Genomic DNA, 20,057 nt, shown 5'->3' with positions numbered 1-20,057 from the left:
ACGTGTCGATTTCAAAAGGTGCAAATTCCTTTATTTGATACACATAAGACACAGTGTGAGACACAAAATGATTCCGTAGTGCACTTCTGACTGATCTCTGGCTTTCGCTCGGCCATTTCCAAAAAGACAACCTAAACCCGTCTCTGTGACACAAGTGAAGGGAGGAAAGAGCCCGGCCAACCAGATCAAAGATGAGGAAATGATGGGGGGGAACGAAAATAACCACAGTTATAAATACTGGAGTTATTTTAGACCAGCACATAGCTGGAAGGAATTCAATGGAAAATCTATTCATAAAGTTGTATATACTTGAGATATACAATAGAGCCTGAATGCACTTGAGAATAGACTGCTCTTAGTAAGTACTGGGCTGGTTAACAAATGATCTAAAATGGGTATAGAAAATAAACATAAATGCTATGCACTGCAATTCATGGAAAATTATTTAACAATATAAATTCCAATAGGGAAATAAATGCAAATGCATTGTGTGCATCATACAAGGTATAACACATGTAGATGCATTGCATACATCATAAAATGACAAGGGGCTTGTATGACAAAAATAAATGGCAAAAGATTAATAGATATGGCAAATAATAGATGTAACATCACACAATGTATAGGTAATTATACTAACAATAGAAAACATCACAATACATATCAAATAAGAGCAAAATATGTAATGTAGTTAATTTAAGTACAAAACATACTGGACATAAGGCACTACTGATAGTGGTCATAAATGGACTTTGTGCCAGAAGAGTTTAAAATAGAATTGTTTTGTATTGCCATGTCATTTAGCATATGAATACAAACAATGCCTGTTATACATACATGGCAATTGAGTCTGTTACTAAAGAAAGTTTGAGTACTTACAATATGAATGTAATGGCTGTAATACTGACTGTATTTATTTTAGCCTCAAAAGGTACTGACACGGTTAAGGAACCTTCTTGGCAGTACAAAAGTGTAAAAAAATCACTGAAAAACACAAGTGTCTGTAACAAGACAAGTGTTAACGGTAGTCCTAGAATCTAACGAGTAACTGTGCAACTACCCTCCTTTTCACCACTGACTGCATTTTATCTGTCTTGAGTTTGTGCATGTAAACACAATGTACCATTTTCCAAATTCCAACAGCTGCAATTGACCGTATCTAATGGTCCATATGTATATGACCATATGTAATTGGATACGGTCACTAATCTCATATCCCAACTATGATAGAAAGCCAAATGTGATGGTTGGTTCATGCCAAATATTAGTGGGAATTAGTGCTGCTTTTCCTGTGTAATGGTGGGTTTTGCAGTCTTAAATTCCGCCTTAGTCATATTTAGAACATCTTGATGGTAAACACTGTTGAGTCGGACCTTAAACGTGATGGGAACCATCTGCCGGAGCACATTCAAATGCATTCATTAGGGAAGAACAAAATAGAACACTGAGAAATCGTTCATCATCTGGTGTTTCAAGTTCTTCCAACTCCAGAGAAACGTGCAGCAGATGGCTTGTTTTCACGGTGGCCTAAAACCCTATTTCTACTGCAACGGTTTGTGTAACCATTTGTATTTCTAAGCTACTCTCAATGCCAGGAGTAGCATATTCATATTAAATTACCCAACTTTCCTCCACAAAGATGTAACTGCTGGATGTAACTTATATTTCAGTATTTCCCAACAGTCCCCACTGGACAAATGTAATAAACGCATGGCTTGGCGACATCCAACGGTAAACATAGTGCTGGTGCTGCAAATATTAAAGATTTTTAGACACCAACCATGTAAATAGACCAGATCCTCAAACATTCTTGGCATTTTCAAGGTCCTTCCTTGTAAGATAATAAGATCTAAGAACCCCACACACACTTAAGTTTACATGTTGAGGTCAAATGGTGTTACAACAAGTATATCCAGCTTTACATCAGGCTGATGTAGGAGACGCTGTGCTGGCGGTTTATCTGCAACGATAAACGTTTATAAACCTAGTACTCAATTACCACGAGAATATAGTCAGGCACTCCATAGACACTTTAGTGATTGTCAACTACACACATTAAAAAAACGAGGACCCTGATTATAGTAAAGCATGGCTTGTTTTCTGCCTGCAGGAACATTCTGGTCTTCAACTAAAGCTGCCGTTGTCAACCTACACATTATCACACAAGCCCAGCTTGTTCTGGTTCACGCTGAGGGAGCCTCAGGAGGCTGCACCTACTCCTCCAGTCTCTCCGTCCGCCAGACTCCCTCTCAGCACTCGGTCTCCTTGCTGTTGATGCGGTGCTGCCTCTTCAGCCTGAAGGCCGGGACCTTGTCGACACGTCCGGCCAGCGAGTGCTCCGTCAGGTCGTCGAAGGAGCGGGACGCGGAGCCCGCGGCGGCTCTGTGGAAGTCCTCCTCCAGCGCCTCCTCGTCCAGGTGGGAGTCCAAGCTGGGATCCTCCTGGATGGTGGCCATGTGCGGACTGTCTGACGGGGGCAGAGGGACGGAGACGAGGGATTGGGCGAGGGGCGGACCGGGCGCCAGGGCGGGGGGGGGGAAGAGGGCCGGGGGTGTGCTGGTCTGTAGGGGACCGGAGGCCTGGAAGCGCATGGCTGATGAGAACGCGGGGGGTTTGAAGATGCGGACCGATGCGGACTCGAGGCTGCTCAGTAGCTCTGCATTCTGGAGACACAAGAGTCGCAGCAGGCCATCAGACGGGTTGTACTGAGCACTAAACTCAAACATAAACCAATAATCTAAGATATATACAAAATAACCAGACAATACTTACACTAGGGAAGAACTGAGATTTGGTGGTCTGTTCATACTGCCTGTCCAGTTTCTTATCCTACAGAAAGAAAGAGAGGAAAGAATGATAAACTTTGGATATTTCTTCGGAGGTATGGCATTTCCAGATTTTTACCACTATTTTAAAGCGTACTCTTTAAGACCACTGACAACCTGGTTTGATTCCCAAGCATCTATATCCTGGAGAAACTTAGAAGAAAATATAGTAGCACCACAGACTGCAGGACATAGTATACACCATATTATCAATTAAGCTATGCGAATTGAAATTTGGCCCCCTTATTACTCATGTGATCCGGATATGGCGTGAAACACAAAAAAAATATTCTAACCAACATAAATGGCATAGTCATACTCCCTTATTCAATAACAATGCACTCCTGATTGGAAAACGACCTATAAGATACCCTAAATGGGAAAAGCAGGGCATACACACATTAGGAGATGTTTTCAACAAACAGTGTTTTTGTAGCTATAAAGACATACATAAAAAATTTAATCTCACCAGTTCCACATATTATTTTTACGCACAGTTATTGGTTTGTTTGAAGGCTCATGGAGTCCCATTAAGGATACCAATTGAGCACCACAGATATCACAAATTCTTCTATGAAAGAGAAACATCAAGAGGTTTCGTATCTGATTTTTATCATCACTTACTAACGTCCTCATATGGAATCCTCCCCCTAGACTTAGTCTGGAGGAGGGATATACCAGACTTGGAAATAAATGTTGATTGGCAAGAAGTCTGGGCAAACGTTCGAATTGCGTCACGTAACCCAGACCATCAACAAATTAATCTTAATTATATTCATAGGACATACCTGACTCCTATAAGATTGAACAGAATGGGACTTAAACAAGACTCCAGATGGGGATGAGGGTACATTTATGCACATGTATTGGGATTGCCCACCAGTTAAGATATTCTGGAAAGAAGTGTCCCAGCCATTATCAAATTTCTTATTTCTGAACATACCTGTACACTCCTCTGTATTGCTGTTGAATGATGTTTTTCAGTTTGCAGCCCCTATACAGCTAAAGAGACTAGTTGTATCTGGTCTCACAGCGGCTAAAAAGCTGATAGCATCACGATTGTTTCAACCGGAAAAAATGTGTCGGAAGGTATGGGTTCTTACATATCTCAATGTGATTTATCTAGAAATATCTACAGCAAGAATTTTAGGTGTCAGTGAAACCAAAATTGCAATCTGGTTAGAAGTGGTGGAGAGAATAAAAGCTAGCATATGAATTGTAGTGCCTGGTTAGGAACAAATGATAATGGATGGATTATCCAAGTGGGGGTCCGGGGGGGGGGTGAGCGAGCGAGAGCATATGTATGTAGGGTATTAGATAGCAAGTATTAGGTATATATCTCGTATACTACATTTATTTAAATGGTGATTTCATTGGATGTTTACTGTTAATGCTTGTGTGTCTAATTTATGTTATGTTTAAAAAAATTAAATACAAAAAAAACGTTGGATATTTCTGTTACTGCAGATGCAACAAGCAGTCATCCGAGCGTCCCACTCCAGCACTGGATTCAAGGGGTCAATGATGACTGGTCATGGTCATTCAGAGCAACCGAACAAGTTGTGTTTGAAATGGGGCCTACTTTCTACACATAACATAATACATCTGACATAATGTGAGCTCATTTTATTATTCAAATGTAATGTTCTTAAAAAGGGCACTTCACATTTTGCACATAATCTCACACACATATCCCCAAAAGCTACAAACAGTTTTGCACACTTTCATTTAGCACGAGTTACTGAGAGTTAATCAGCTTCTTCACCTTAATGTGGAAATTGACCGGCCATTCAGGACATAACTGAGCACGGCCCATTGCGTTGTACAGTACTGAAAGACCGTGATCGTGACTCCAGCACATCTGAAACGCACACCCGCCTCGCCAACAACACCTACCACACAATGGACCAGAATGCTGAGGGGGATCCAGAACACCAGGGAGAACACCACCACGGAACCCACAATGTTGTCGGCCAGGAACTTCCCAAAGGTGTTGATGTCCAGCTTGTCTATGAAATCCCACAGACGTTCAATGACATCCTGGACTTGCTTCATACACTTGCCCTGAAAAACAAAACAAACTTGTGCATCAGTAAGGAAACACAATAATAAGATAAGATCCCCTTGGGGAAATTCAGGCGTCACAGCATGGGGGGGGGGGGGGGGGGGGGTACAGGTATGGACATGGTAATAGTAGAAAGACATAAATACAGGCAATACAATTATAATAGGGTTATGCCTAACCCTCTGTCTGTATGCCCCATCAGTTATACTGAAAGATATGACATGTTTTCATATGGTTATAACAGAAAGTATGTAGGTAAACACCTTTTAATTCTGGCAAAGTGGCGTTTAGTCTTTTAGACAAAATCTGTATTAGACAGACATTTCACTAATCTGTATTAGACAGACATTTCACTCCAGTTTCTGTATAAGCTCAGGGCCTGGGCCTGTGAGAGATAGCGAAGTCACAACAATAGATAGTGATACGGGTCGCCTAGGCAACCCAGGAAAGCTAGGCGGAGCTGGTAAGGGTCGGCATTCCTCAATGTAGACCAAGAGAGAGAGAGCGCAAGGAGAGAGACAGCCGTTGCCTAGGTGATGAGGCGGGTAGATAGCAAATTACAGAAAGACAGTGGTAGATTGCTTATTAGACCAGTTTGTGTTTTTGGAACAGCGATACAAGACACTGAGAGAAGACGAGCAGAGCCAGCCTCCACGGAGGCTGGGGGAGGGTAGACCACGAGGAGAGAGAGAGCTAGCGAGCTAGGCCGCAACAACCAAGGAGAGATAGAACTTTTTAATTTAGTTTCTTAACCTTTTAAAGACTTTCAATTTGTTCATTCTGTACGAGAACCTTTGTTTATGTAAATAAACCTTCTTCTTTTTTCTTTTTTTTTACCTGAACTTTCAATGTATGTCAGACTCATTTTGGATGCATACAGGGAATAGAGACAGTGTTTTAGCCAGTCAGTGCGTGGGAGGACAGAATTCCACGAACGATTGCCTCCGTGAACTAACTAAACGCTGATACATCACGGAAGAGGAGATGGAGGAACCATCAATGATGGGCTAATTACCCTGAAATCTAACATATGTTACAATAAATATGGGCAATAGAGAATATATACTATGAGTAAGTAAAGTAAACAGTATACACAGGTGCAGTATACACAAGGTACCCTAACCGGCACAATATACGTCATATGTTATGCTTTGTAGTCCGTGTAGCCCCTTTCGTGACTGTGATGCAAGCCTTGCTTGAATACGCAGTCACTGATTCTACGCTACTAGCCATGTTAATGTCCACCATCAAGCACTGGTTAAAAACGAGCGGTTGGTCCAAAATATATCAGATATAAATTTCAAAGGTACTCACCGTTGCATTAGGGTTTCACACACAAAAGCGGGGGGGGTTTGAAAGCTTGGCGTTGCTAATAAACATTTTAAATCATTTTTATAAATGAGTGAAAAAATCACTGAGCTAGCCTTGGCTAAAATGTCTTCTTCCGCATTGTGACGCAGGAGCGCTGTGATTGCTGGCATGTGACAAAGCACAGCGCTCCTGCGTCACAATGCGGAAGAAGTGATTTTTTTACTCGTTTATAAAAAAAAATTAAAATGTTTATTAGCAACGCCGAGCTTTCAAACCCCCCCGCTTTTGTGTGTGAAACCCTAATGCAACGGTGAGTACCTTTGAAATTTATATCTGATATATTTTGGACCAACCGCTCGTTTTTAACCAGTGCTTGATGGTGCACATTAACATGGCTAGTAGCGTAGAATCAGTGACTGCGTATTCAAGCAAGGCTTGCATCACAGTCACGAAAGGGGCTATAGTCCGTGCAGTTTAGATGGTAAGAGTCAGACACACTTAGACGTTCCTAGTAGTTCTGGGGGGAAAGACCCGTAATTTTCACTCACAGCTCCGTCGCAGAAGCCCACGGTGCAGGGTTTGCCCTTGCGGAGGTATATGAACTCTCCCAGGCTGTCTTGGTACGGGGCGCACACAGCGTCTGTGGTCCGACAGCATACCTTGCAGGACGAGTTTGTTTCTAGTGAGCAAAAAAATTAACAGAGTATAAGGGATGTTTGCAGTTTGCGATCACACAGCATCACCCATTAAAACCAAGATGTTGTAATAAGAGGAGGAGGAGGAGCTGAGTACCGTTGCAAGCGCAGGACTGCAGCTTCAGGTCAGCCTCACAGAAGGGGATGCACACTCCGCTCAGACACTTCCCATTGTCCAAACACACCGTCGTGTCGTTGGCGTTCTCTGGGGGTGGACACTCGCTGCTATTTCCTGTTGTGAGAAAACACAACAAAATATACAGTTGTAACATGTAAGCATTTTATAAGGACTTGAAGTCAGAGGGGCTTAAAGTCTTTGATTAACTACAGGACAGTACGTATTCCCTTCTTTAATGTCCGTGTGAATACATTTTTGTTGAGTAATTAGCTAATCGTTCTCATAAAGAACTTTGATACAATATTCTCATTTCAGCCCTAAATGCAGTTACAGCTGGTTCTGGCTCCAATCCCTCCTGTTGCTCTACAATTTGATTATTTTATTTATCAGTGATGACTGAAGCGAGCGATTGGTTTAGTATGATGTAGCAATGAATCAATGGATAGTATTTGACATTGAAGCTCACCTGTGCAGTAGGACTTCCCCTTGCAGGTGGCATTAATGGGCTCCTGGCACACCTCGTCCACAGCCTCGTACAGACAGTTCTTACAACATGCGCTGTTCCTGTCGCTAGAAGCACACCGGCAGAAGAAAATAAACTCAAAACGGAGAAGAAAGTGTGAGAATCTATGTGCTGTAATCAAACAATACCATTCTGAGCATTGATGTCTTCTGCTTAAAAAGGATCATTCCAGTTATTTTCAACCTACACGCCATCGTTCTGTCATCTGGAATCATACCCATTGGTTCTGACCAAAATCTTGGACCACATGTGTGCTCGAGGCTGACATCCTGTTAAAGGTGCTATAGATAAAATCTTTATATAGAGTAATAATCAAAAGATAATAATACATCCAGCTTTGAGAAAGGTGCAGAATAAAAGTATTGCTTTTCCGCAAAGTTTAGTTTAGACTTTATTTGAACAGGGACAACACACATTAATGAACATTAAAGACTCCAGTCACCCGAACAACTGCCTCTTTGAACTGCTGCGGTCAGGCAAGCGATACCGGAGTCTCAAGGCGAGCACAGAAAGACTAAGAAGAAGCTTCTATCCCCAGGCCATCAGGCTGCTAAACGAACAATGAACACTACACAACAACAACCACCAAACGCACATAGCACACACATCCACACGCACACACTCACTTTAAACAAACACACTGTAGCACCCACTCCACACACTTTATAGCACACACCCACTTTAAACAAACACACTGTAGCACCCACTCCCCACACTTTATATTTATTGATGAAGGATTGCACTACAACTCGTACACCTTACTGTAAATTGTACCTAAATTGTACCTCATCCCATTTCTGCTTTGCACTATATAGTACTGTACATTAGTACACTGCATAGTATTGTATATTATATGGTAACTCAGTTACGTCTATTCTGCATCGAACATTGTACATATGTCTATACTGAACACTGTGACCTCATTTTCTACTTCTAAATTACATGCTATACTATGTTATTTGATACTATCTTGTCTAGCACAGTCTCTGGAGCGTAACAGTAAGAAGCATTTTGTATGAAAGTATTCTGTACTTCTGTATGACAACTATTAAAGAAACTTGAAACTTGAATGTGTGACAGTGTTAGCCAAAGCTAATTTTCAACTGGTGTCCATGGGCCTGGTGTTAAAAAGCCGCTAAAAAAGAAAGAATAATATATATAGCATGCAACAGTTAATTAAGAACAGGTTAAAAACACATCATGCAAAATATGAGTAAAATTAAGAGCACATTGACGACATATGTTAGCAGATAGCAGATTGTGTGCATGTATTCCCTCCCTACTTCCCATTTACCCACATGGAATGCATCAGATTGGATTAATGATATGCTGGTCCTCTAGTGCATCATCTAGTGAATGTTATCTATAGCATCGTTAAAATGTTCAAAGATGCCCCACCAAAAATGTATTCAAGTGGAGAAAGGGTGGGGGCTAGAAAAGGAACCTTTGCTAGCCCCCACCCTTTCTCCACTTGAATACATTTTTGGTGGGGCATCGTTAAAATGTTCAAAGATGCCCCACCAAAAATGTATTCAAGTGGAGAAAGGGTGGGGGCTAGCAAAGGTTCCTTTTCTAGCCTGATTCTCCTCCTGTCTGATCCTAGTTTGATCCTAGCCTGATTCTAATCTGATCCTAGTCTGATTCTCCCGTCTGATCCTAGCCTGATTCTAGTCTGATTCTCCTTCTGTCTGATCCTAGTCTGATTCTCCTTCTGTCTGATCCTAGTCTGATTCTAGCCTGTGTTGCGAGGACGGGGGTTCACCTGCACTGCGCCGTGGGTCTGAGTTTGCAGTCGGAGGTGCAGCAGCGGTCACTGTTGATGTGCAGCAGGCCTGGGTCACACTGTTCCCCCTGCTCCACGCGAGAGTTCCCACACACGTTACTGTTCCTCTCCTTGAAGCACGTCGCTGCCTTGCTCCTCAGCCGCTTCACTATGGAAATCTTACTGCAGTTGGAGAACAGCTGGAGGGACGAGCATGTGAAGGGTTTAGTTCCAAGGTGATGTGTCCATTTAGGGAAAGAAATTGTTCCCCAGAATGTTTCAATACTCAATATTTCAAAAGTTGCATCTGACTACACCCTCTAAACTGTCACAATTTCATTAGCAATTCTTCCTGTAGCTTTTAATTGTATGTATACTCCATGGTGAGTTTTACTCAGTCTTAAAAGTAGAGTCGAAATCCAGTAAAATCTACACAAATCTTTCATTTCAATGCAAATCCATAGCTAACCTGGTGGAAAATACTTGTTTCCAGAAACCAGATATCCCAATAACAAGGTTTGGAATAAGTGGAAGTGCTTTCCAAATGAATTGATGATTAAGTCAGTAGTAGCTTATTTAGCGAAATGGCCAAAATGTGCCCAATTGAAACGCTGGAATCTTATGTTTGGTTCTGGGCTTATGTTTGGTTCACAGTACCTAGAAATTATTTTGTTTTAATTTATGATAGCATAAGACAGAACAATTCTAATAATTACAGTACATTTATTTTTAAGGCTCTGCAAACAAACCCCCCTGCTCTGAAACTGCATAGTGCACCTTTAAAAGAGCTCTTGGTGAAAAGCCTGGTCGTACCTTGTTGTTGACATGGTCCCCACTCACAGCTATGGGGTACATAACATATTTACCCCCCTGGTCCTCCCTGGGGGCGCAGTAGGGGATGTTATCGGGATCATGCTCTGCCCCAAAGTTATGACCGAGCTCGTGGGTCGTCACAAGATCTGCCTCCTGTGGACAGAAAACACACACAAGCAGCATGAAATACACAGAGGATATAGGGTGCTTGTATAGCCTGCCTGTCTTTGGGTAGAATTGAACATTAAAACTCAGTAGAAGAAAAAACGAATCAACCTTGGTCAGGATGGTTTTCCCATAATTCATTGTGCTGGTTAGCCCAGTGTTGAGGTAGATGTGTCTGTGTTCATTTGAAGACGGAGGGCACTCTGGAGAAAATAGGACATTATAGTTTTAACTGTGCATGCTCAATAAAATGAACTATTACACACAGAGACAGAGACACACACACCGATGCATCAATACCACTTTTGATACAGATTCTCCTGAAGTTTAAATAGCAGTCAATACAGACAGAGTACCAATCTTTTACTGAACCATTTAGACTTAATATCATTAGTTTGGGATCACTGGACAAAAAGAATATTCAAATATAATACATCTTTCCACCATGCTCAAAAACGCAGAACATCAAGATACTTTGCTTTGATTTCGTAAATGTTAAACACGGCTCTTGGTTGTGGATTAGAGCATTAGGGAGATTCTTCCGTACAGAAACCCTGTTTTAGTCTGGTATCAACCCAAGACTAGTCTGGTATCGGTGCATCCCTGGTTGGAAGCAGCAAAACCCTCTGTGGTTTCAAAGGGGCCAGGCTGCGGATCAGAGGGCTCTTACTCTCGGAGCACAGGCCTCCAGGGATGCCGTGCTTGGAGGGGGCCACGTAAGCCAACCCCAGGGTCCCCTCATCAAAGTCCTGGTAGGTGAATAGATGAGCCAGGCATACCTGCTTTGCTTTGTCTGCTATGTCCACACTAAATTGCTGTAATGACAAAAAATAAAAATTACAATAACTATTTTATTTGAGCTATGATGCATCATTGATATGATATAATACTAATCTTCAGGAAGGTTTAAATTCTTCTATTTTTTTTTTATATATATAAGTCGTTTTTTCCTCTAGATCTGATCACAGTAATGCCAATGACATTATGTACTATGAAAGGAACTCAAATTGAACAGGTCCCCCATTATAAATACCATGGAATCTGGATTGATGAAAACATAGTCTATTTTAGCCTACATACATAGGTTTGTCTAAAGCCTTTGAGGAGTCATCTCTACATTATGTGTAGATATTGTAAATAAAGAGTTCCTCATCCTGCTTCATATCAGTGAGTGCGTGGCCTCGCCTCCAAGAGCTTCTTAACGTCCCACACGTCTTTCCCCTCCACTGGGCTGCCTTTCATGTTGAAGTGGGACCCCCCCCTCGGCACAGGGGTGGCGCTCTTCTCGATGATGATCTGAATGGGACGGATGAGGGGGAAACCTCTATCATGTTCGATAACGTCCCGCGTGTTAAATGACGACGATTAATCACCACTATCACCTGCTGGATCTGAACACCGTAGCCTTTGAATTCGTCATCCCAGGACGTGTTCCTGTAAATGTCGTCCACGCGATCAATCAGCTCAATCTGCAAAGATGGATAGATAGAAAGAGCGAGAGAGGAAGACATGGTAATGAAAGTCTTGTGACTCTTGTCACACGATCACCTTATGCCTTCTCTCTAGGGATGCATTTGTGTTTTCTTTTTAGGCTGTTTTTGTGACAGATAGATAATCATGATATATCCGTCACAGATAAATTGTATCGGTCACAATTAGTACAAAGGCAGACACAAAACAGATTAAGAGTTAAGACTTTTTTCCAGATGTGCCTATCTTCAAATAATGGTATCATGAGTGTAGGGGGGGTTACAACACTCCCTGTGTCAATTATAAAGGATGCAACCATGTAAATTAAAAGGAGAAATAAACTGGGAATGATTTGTGTTTTCAAATAAAACTCCAATGTTAATGTTGTGTTGTCGTTCACTTGGCTCTTGCATTAAGCAACACACTTTCAGTAAAAAGGTCACCAAAACGTTCAATTCTACAATCTGCCAACAATCGGGAATAAAAATACAATCTTACCCATCTGATTGTGCTTTTGAAAGCCCAAATTGGCCCATAGGGATTTTCTGAAAATATACTAGTGCATTCTAAATATAGTGACAAGCAGCATGGTAAATAAAGCACAATTCCCACTCTCCTCCTCGGTCTCTCAGGTAGTCTAGTGCTGCTCTCCTCCTCTCCTCCTCTCATAAATGGTAAATGGTCTGCATTTATATGGCGCTTTTATCCAAAGAGCTTTACAACTTATGCCTCACATTCACCCATTCATTCACACACCCACCGAAGCAACCATGCGATGTGCCAACCTACTCATCGGGAGCAGTTAGGGGCAAGTGTCTTGCCTCAAGGACACTTCAAAGTGCTGCCAGGATGAGCCGGAATCTAACCAGGAACCTTCCACCAAACTACTTTTGCTGCCCCCCCCCCCTCCCCCCTCCCCCCTCCCCCCGTCTCTACCAGATCTCACCAGGTAGTTTAGGGTGGTGCTCTCTTCCTCTCGTCCCATGTGTTCGAAGAAGCGGTGATCTGCTACGAGGAGCAGGGGGCAGGTGTTTTTGCGGTGGTCGTGGACCTGTCGTTTCTCTCTGACCAGGAGCGCTGTGTGGAAAACAAAATCACTCACCACAGGAAAGAACTGCACTGCTCCACTGTAACCAGTAATGAACTAGTTGATAATGCACCCTGGAAGGAGGCCAGAAGTGGTTCCAGGCTGGAATGTGCTGTTGAGTCTTCTTGAGGTGTTGTGAGCCAAACTCAACAATCTGTGATGGTGTTGCTCTCTTGATAACTCCAATGACATCCCCACTCTCTGTTCCTTTTGCATCTGATCTATGGTCCTTACATGTGTACTCACCTTAGCACAGGGGTTCTCTCAACTTTTTTATACCACAACCCCATTTTTTTGGTGACCCCACACTTAATGTATCGCGTAATTTCAACGTGGAATTAAGGAATATCAAATTAAAAGCACGTTGTTGAATTTGATCATGCATATTTATTAGAACATTTTATTACAGCACTATGTTATCAATACACATTTATAAAACAAGGCATATTTAGCCAAAATATGTTGCCAGAACATAAAAAAAAATATTGATTTTTTTTTCTTTTTTACTTGCCAATGCGCTGTCACCTACCCACGACCCCACTTTGGGTCGCAACCCGTAGTTTTAGAACCACTGCCCTAGCATATAAATTTATTTTGGTAAACAACTGAAATTATGGCCCATTTCCTTTTTTGTTTTGTTTGTTTGTTTGTTTGTTTGTTTATTGGCTAACATGCAATTCCTTCTCCTGGCTCCAACCATGTAGTTATGCAATCGTCATCAGCCCTCCATTACGGCTGTCTAATAATAAGCCTCCCGTTAATAATGAATCAACACAATGAAAACAGAGATGATGATTAATGAAACAAGCCATAACCATGTGGCCTGAGAGAGGCTGTTAAGGCCCAAAGATCAGACACAGGAAAGCAGAGGCACATAGCACCTCCTGACTTCTGGGTAAAAAGGATCCCCTTCATTGCATAAGCATGTTACCGTCAAGGAGTTCTATTATATATTACCGTACACAACACAGCATATGTAAGGCTCAGGAGTTGTGTACTCTGATTACACCATAATGGCTGACCGCAAATCAGTGTCTTACTGGGATTGTATAATTATGGAGAGAGCGGAGCCGGAACTCCTGTGACTACACTAAATATCACAGAAAGACTGGAAAAACCAGCCATTCACGCCAAAAACGAGTAGATCTGTGTGTGACACAGCAGAGCTACGATACAGAATCTCACTGCTCTGAATGCTCCTGTTCGCTACGTCACTAGATTCACATATCCCCGTGGTCGTGCACACTCCGCCCGGCGCTCTGCACCAAGAGTTGAGTTATCCCAGACTGACCCTCTTCCTCCGCCGGCGCCAGGACGGCCGACCTCATGCTCTCGGGCAGCAGGTCGTTGGAGCCTGCATTCACGTAGCCACACACTTTGGGCGAGGCCAGTCGGCTGAGGTTCCTGATGTCCTCCGACCGGTACACCAGCAGGCGGCCATCAGGCGGCGTCTCAGTGAACCTCCAGAGGGGCTGAGAGGAGGGAGAGGTGAGAGGTGACATCATAATATATTATAATACTATTAGATACAGTATAGGTGCCCTCACATCAGTCTGAGATATGATATAATACTATTAGATACAGTATAGGTGGCCTCACATCAGTCTGAGATATGATATGATATAATACTATTAGATACAGTATAGGTGCCCTCACATCAGTCTGAGATATGATATAATACTATTAGATACAGTATAGGTGCCCTCACATCAGTCTGAGATATGATATGATATAATACTATTAGATACAGTATAGGTGCCCTCACATCAGTCTGAGATATGATATGATATAATACTATTAGATACAGTATAGGTGCCCTCACATCAGTCTGAGATATGATATAATACTATTAGATACAGTATAGGTGCCCTCACATCAGTCTGAGATATGATATGATATAATACTATTAGATACAGTATAGGTGCCCTCACATCAGTCTGAGATATGATATCATATAATACTATTAGATACAGTATAAGTGCCCTCACATCAGTCTAGGGCTGGGCGATAGGTGTGTGGGCCGGGGGGGGGATTTGCAGGTAACACTTTATTTTAGGAGGTACAATAACTGTATTGCTATTTTTATTCTAATCAGTGTATATACTTGACCACACCTTGCACAGTTGTACAGCCCTGGCCGATTCTTATTATTTTAATTGTTTTACTTGTAATTGTACTATATTCTATTGTGCTTATATTTAATTTAGTTTATATCCCATATTTCATTATTATTATTATTATTATTATTATTATTATTATTATTATTATTATTATTATTATTATTATTATTATTATTATTATTATTATTATTATTATTATTATTTTATTCAACCTCTTTGTTTTTTATTTCATAATTATATTCTATTCTATTGTGCTTCTATCTTAACTTAGTTCATATTTAATTTAATTTTACTCCACCTTCATATTTTATTATCTGTCGTTAATATCGCACCGAAAACTACCAAAGCAAATTCCTTGTATGTGAAAACTACTTGGCAATAAAGACCTTTCTGATTCTGATTCAGATTCTGACAACACAAATGATCAAGTACCTAGAAACACACAAGGAACTAAATGTTAACAATCCATTGATTCAAATTAAGGAATAAATTAGTACCTCAGACGAAGAACCATGTAAGTCGTTTTCAGAGGAACAACGTTTTCAAACTTTATTATCTAAAGATAGTAAGTTAGAGTATTGTGTTCATTCATAGTTAAAGACAATACAGGTTGAGTACTTTATTATCTAAAGATGGTAAGTTAGTGTTGTGTTCACCCCTTTCACTACCACACTATAAAGGGTTAAACCCCTTTCACTGCCACACTACAAAAGGTTAACCTTTCACTACCACACTATAAAGGGTTAACCCTTTCACTGCCACACTACAAAAGGTTAACCTTTCACTACCACACTATAAAGGGTTAACCCTTTCACTGCCACACTACAAAAGGTTAACAGTTTCACTACCACAGACGTCTTACCCAACATTTCAATGGAGAGCCTGTCTTCCTCCCACACCCTGCTGAAGACAGCCTCGCTGAGCCTGTCTTCCTCCCACACCCTGCTGAAGACAGCCTCGCTGAGCCTGTCCTCCTCCCACACCCTGCTGAAGACAGCCTCGCTGAGCCTGTCTTCCTCCCACACCCTGCTGAAGACAGCCTCGCTGAGCCTGTCCTCCTCCCACACCCTGCTGAAGACAGCCTTGCTGAGCCTGTCTTCCTCCCACACCCTGCTGAAGACAGCCTCGCTGAGCCTGTCCTCCTCCCACACCCTGCTGAAGACAGCCTCGCTGAGCCTGTCTTCCTCCCACACCCTGCTGAAGACAGCCTCGCTGAGCCTGTCCTCCTCCCACACCCTGCTGAAGACAGCCTCGCTGAGCCTGTCCTCCTCCCACACCCTGCTGAAGACAGCCTCGCTGAGCCTGTCTTCCTCCCACACCCTGCTGAAGACAGCCTCGCTGAGCCTGTCTTCCTCCCACACCCTGCTGAAGACAGCCTCGCTGTTGAGACGTTGGCCATTTAAACCTCTCAATCCAACAAACTGTTGGATAACTATCAGTTACTGACATCTCAGACCTGATGATGTCTCAGGGCTGGGAAATCCTCCCAGGATGGCTTCTACTTGGCTTCCAAATGACACATTGAAAGTAAAGAACTGTCCATTAGACTCTCAAATGCCCATTATTAGCTGTTTACCCAATTGAAAATAGATATTTTAAAATAGATAATCAGTTAAATAATATATGTTCCTACGTTTGGTTAACATGTAGTTCCTCATTGGTTACCAAGGTAGGCTACTTAATCATTATTCAAATATAGTTCCTCATTAGTTACCAAGGTAGGCTACTTAATCATTATTAACATAGCCTAGTTCCTCATTGGTTACCAAGGTAGGCTACTTAATCATTATTAAAATATAGTTCCTCATTAGTTACCAAGGTAGGCTACTTAATCATTATTAACATATAGCCTAGTTCCTCATTGGTTACCAAGGTAGGCTACTTAATCATTATTAAAATATAGTTCCTCATTAGTTACCAAGGTAGGCTACTTAATCATTATTAACATATAGCCTAGTTCCTCATTAGTTACCAAGGTAGGCTACTTAATCATTATTAACATATAGTTCCTCATTAGTTACCAAGGTAGGCTACTTAATCATTATTAACATATAGTTCCTCATTAGTTACCAAGGTAGGCTACTTAATCATTATTAACATATAGTTCCTCATTAGTTACAAAGGTAGGCTACTTAATCATTATTAAAATATAGTTCCTCATTAGTTACCAAGGTAGGCTACTTAATCATTATTAACATATAGCCTAGTTCCTCATTAGTTACCAAGGTAGGCTACTTAATCATTATTAACATATAGTTCCTCATTAGTTACCAAGGTAGGCTACTTAATCATTATTAACATATAGCCTAGTTCCTCATTAGTTACCAAGGTAGGCTACTTAATCATTATTAACATATAGTTCCTCATTAGTTACCAAGGTAGGCTACTTAATCATTAACATATAGTTCCTCATTAATTACGAAGGTAGGCTACTAAAGTAAAGTCTTACAATCTGTCAAAATACTTTTTTTTTCTCATAATGATAGCCTATATCACAATATCTGCTTAGGTATGGAAAATCTCATAATGATAGCTTAGGCTATATAAAAATATCTGCTTAGGTTTGGAAAATGTCATAATGATAGCCTATATCACAATATCTGCTTAGGTATGGAAAATCACATTAAGATAAATCCAACTGATCATATTGGACTGTATGGTAATGGTAAGTGTGGTACTATATCAAAACTGAAATAGTCATTTTCAATTCACATTCTCAAAATATTTCAGAAGCCATTTTGGGAATTAGAGAAATCTGAATGAATACTTATATATATATAAATATCTGTATTTCAGTCTCTGGTATGAAGACAGACACCCCCATACAGTACCTCGACCATGTACTCTGCCTCATCAGTGAGGATGTGCGCAGAGAAGTCATTGTTGTCGATGTGTGCCTGCACACGAGAATGTTCCTCCCCTGAAGAACAACAGTGGGTGGGTTAATAGTGTGCAAATGCTCTCTAAGTCGTCAGCACTAGCAGTTATTTGATGTGAAACATTTCCCAATGTAATGAATGCCTCAGCCTACCAACAACATGTCCAGTGAAGAAGTTCTGTCTGTTGACTTCATAGCTCTCTTCTTCGCCATCCTCGTCCACAAACACTGCTCTGAAGTCATCTGTAAACAGCTCCGTGTTTGTCCTCAGGTACAACTTGAAATGCCTAATCACAGAGAACACCAGGTTACCATTCATGCATTAGATTAGAGCAGGGTTGCCCAAACGGGCCCGTGGGTCAAATTCGGCCCTCCACAACATTATCGCTGGCCCTTCAAAGGGTTCCAGAGAATTATTAGATATTCTGTTTTTGTCTATTTTGATGTAGTGAATGATGATTTGAGAAGGTATTTTTTAAACTAACTTGGCTATTACAGGGTACAAACACAGTGCCATTAGACCTGAGACACTGTTATGTACTCCACATTTATTATAGTATGAATGTGAAGTTGCATTAAATCTGGCCCCATGGCCCATGTTACATTTCAGCCCATGGCCCTCCCTGTCAAATGGTTTTGGCACCACTGGATTACAGAGTAAAGAGCTGGAGAATCATCAAACAAGGGTCAAATGGCACCCAGAATTCCCCATGGAGCTATCAGAAACAACATAAGTTGGACACGATTCAAACCAAACACCCAACTGCCCACTGCACTCTCCTGTGTGTGTGTGTGTGTGTGTGTGTGTGTGTGTGTGTGTGTGTGTGTGTGTGTGTGTGTGTGTGTGTGTGTGTCAACTAGCCTACCTCTGCAAGGCGGTGAAGCTGAGCAGTCTCTCCACGTGTGTCTGTGTCTGTGCATCCCTCCTCCGGACTGAGTGAGCCTGGAGACTGGCGAGGGGCAGCACCTCAAAATCTGCCAGCATAGAACTAAGGGTGTCTGAAATACAGAGAATGTAGGTTATTTTTTTGTATTATTTTTTTGTATTATTATTATAGATTAGATTTAGATTATATATTGTAACTATTTATTGTAGGGCAAATATAACTGAGAGGGCATACATACCCCCATCTCGCACCTTGTTGACCATATGCACATGTCCAGAGTTAATTATATTGTTATATTGTTTACACTGCCTTTTTATTCTATTTTTACTTCTCCACTGTACTATAATTCTGTGGCATGTACCATGTCTTCTACTACCTGTACCTCCCCTCCCCATGCTGCTATGATGCCTGCATTTCCCCAAGGGGATCAATAAAGGAATATCTTATCTTATCTGTTACCTGGGGAGAAGAGGGCATCAAACAGTTATCCCGTCATCACCATCATGTTCACATAATAAAAGTTAATCTATGAAAAGTTAAACTCGGCCAAGTATGCGACTGAAATAATGCCAACTATTCTGTTTCCAGCAACCAGTCAGTTTTCTTTTCCCATGCTGAGTTCTTTCATACAGTTGTGTGGGAGCTAGCAAGACTGGTGCTGGATTCATTGGATCAGTCAAGTAAAGAGGGAAATGTTTTTTACTCACTATATTCGCTGTCTTCAACATCCGCAGGCGGTGTAGTTGCACCCTCCGTTAATACAATATAAATTATTAGTAACAATTGTTGTTTCATAATGTTGTGATTTATCCGATGTGTGTGTGGGATATTTACACTCGAGCCCACAGACTAACTGAATGGAATTGCTCTGAATTTGCCTCGAGCGACGCGAATGTTCTCCCGACTTGATATACATTGACAAATAACCAGATTTGCACCGAAACTGTAACAAAACAACATCAATAAAACGTTACATAAGTTTACTTCGTATAACCCTTTTGTTTGTTTAGACAACAAGCGTCTCGCTGCTTGGCGTCGCCTTGGGGAAAGCGTCCGCGCACCCGGAAGTAATGCTACTGTACAAGAAAAAGAAAAAATGCATCTCTAAAAAAAGAAAAGAAAAGACAAGCCATCCCATCAAAGCAACATGTTAAAGGCTATCATAAAGTAGCCGTCGATATTAGAATCGTTGAGGGGAAATTGTGCCTCCGACTCTATCATCTTACGTAAGGGCAATAGTAGCAAAGTAAACTGAGTGAGTGACATCTGCGCATATCTATTTTTAATGCTTGGACCTCCAAATCTGACCATCTAATGTACACCCACTGACTCAATGAC

General features: G+C 41.4%; 1 protein-coding gene across 1 annotated transcript; it reads right to left on the bottom strand.

The window, feature by feature from the left end:
• Positions 1-5: 5 nt before the first annotated feature.
• Positions 6-19,788, bottom strand: adam17b (ADAM metallopeptidase domain 17b). The gene is made up of 18 exons (XM_084315149.1): positions 19,427-19,788; positions 18,699-18,831; positions 17,986-18,119; positions 17,786-17,874; positions 14,126-14,306; positions 12,694-12,824; positions 11,660-11,746; positions 11,463-11,573; positions 10,948-11,092; positions 10,389-10,480; positions 10,113-10,265; positions 9,300-9,499; positions 7,481-7,584; positions 6,994-7,128; positions 6,750-6,880; positions 4,722-4,889; positions 2,773-2,829; positions 6-2,663 (listed from the first exon to the last, which is right to left on the bottom strand). The coding sequence occupies exons 1-18, from the start codon at positions 19,512-19,514 to the stop codon at positions 2,250-2,252; spliced, it is 2,553 nt and encodes an 850-aa protein (XP_084171275.1). The 5' UTR covers positions 19,515-19,788; the 3' UTR covers positions 6-2,249.
• Between the last annotated feature and the right edge of the window lie 269 nt (positions 19,789-20,057).

Source organism: Notolepis coatsorum, assembly GCF_963971535.1.
Source record: "Notolepis coatsorum genome assembly, chromosome: 5".
NCBI lineage: Eukaryota > Metazoa > Chordata > Actinopteri > Aulopiformes > Paralepididae > Notolepis > Notolepis coatsorum.
The sequence above is the reverse complement of the archived record's forward strand: the minus strand, read 5'-3'. Positions and strand labels throughout refer to the sequence as shown.

Excerpts from the sequence above, each read along its gene's own strand:
- adam17b (XM_084315149.1), bottom strand. The coding sequence starts at position 19,514 with ATGAAACAACAATTGTTACTAATAATTTATATTGTATTAACGGAGGGT. Across the intron at positions 12,825-14,125 it reads GGCGCCGGCGGAGGAAGAGG|CGCTCCTGGTCAGAGAGAAA; the intron begins GTCAGTCTGGGA and ends TTTTCCACACAG. Across the intron at positions 9,500-10,112 it reads GGGACCATGTCAACAACAAG|CTGTTCTCCAACTGCAGTAA; the intron begins GTACGACCAGGC and ends TCGTCCCTCCAG.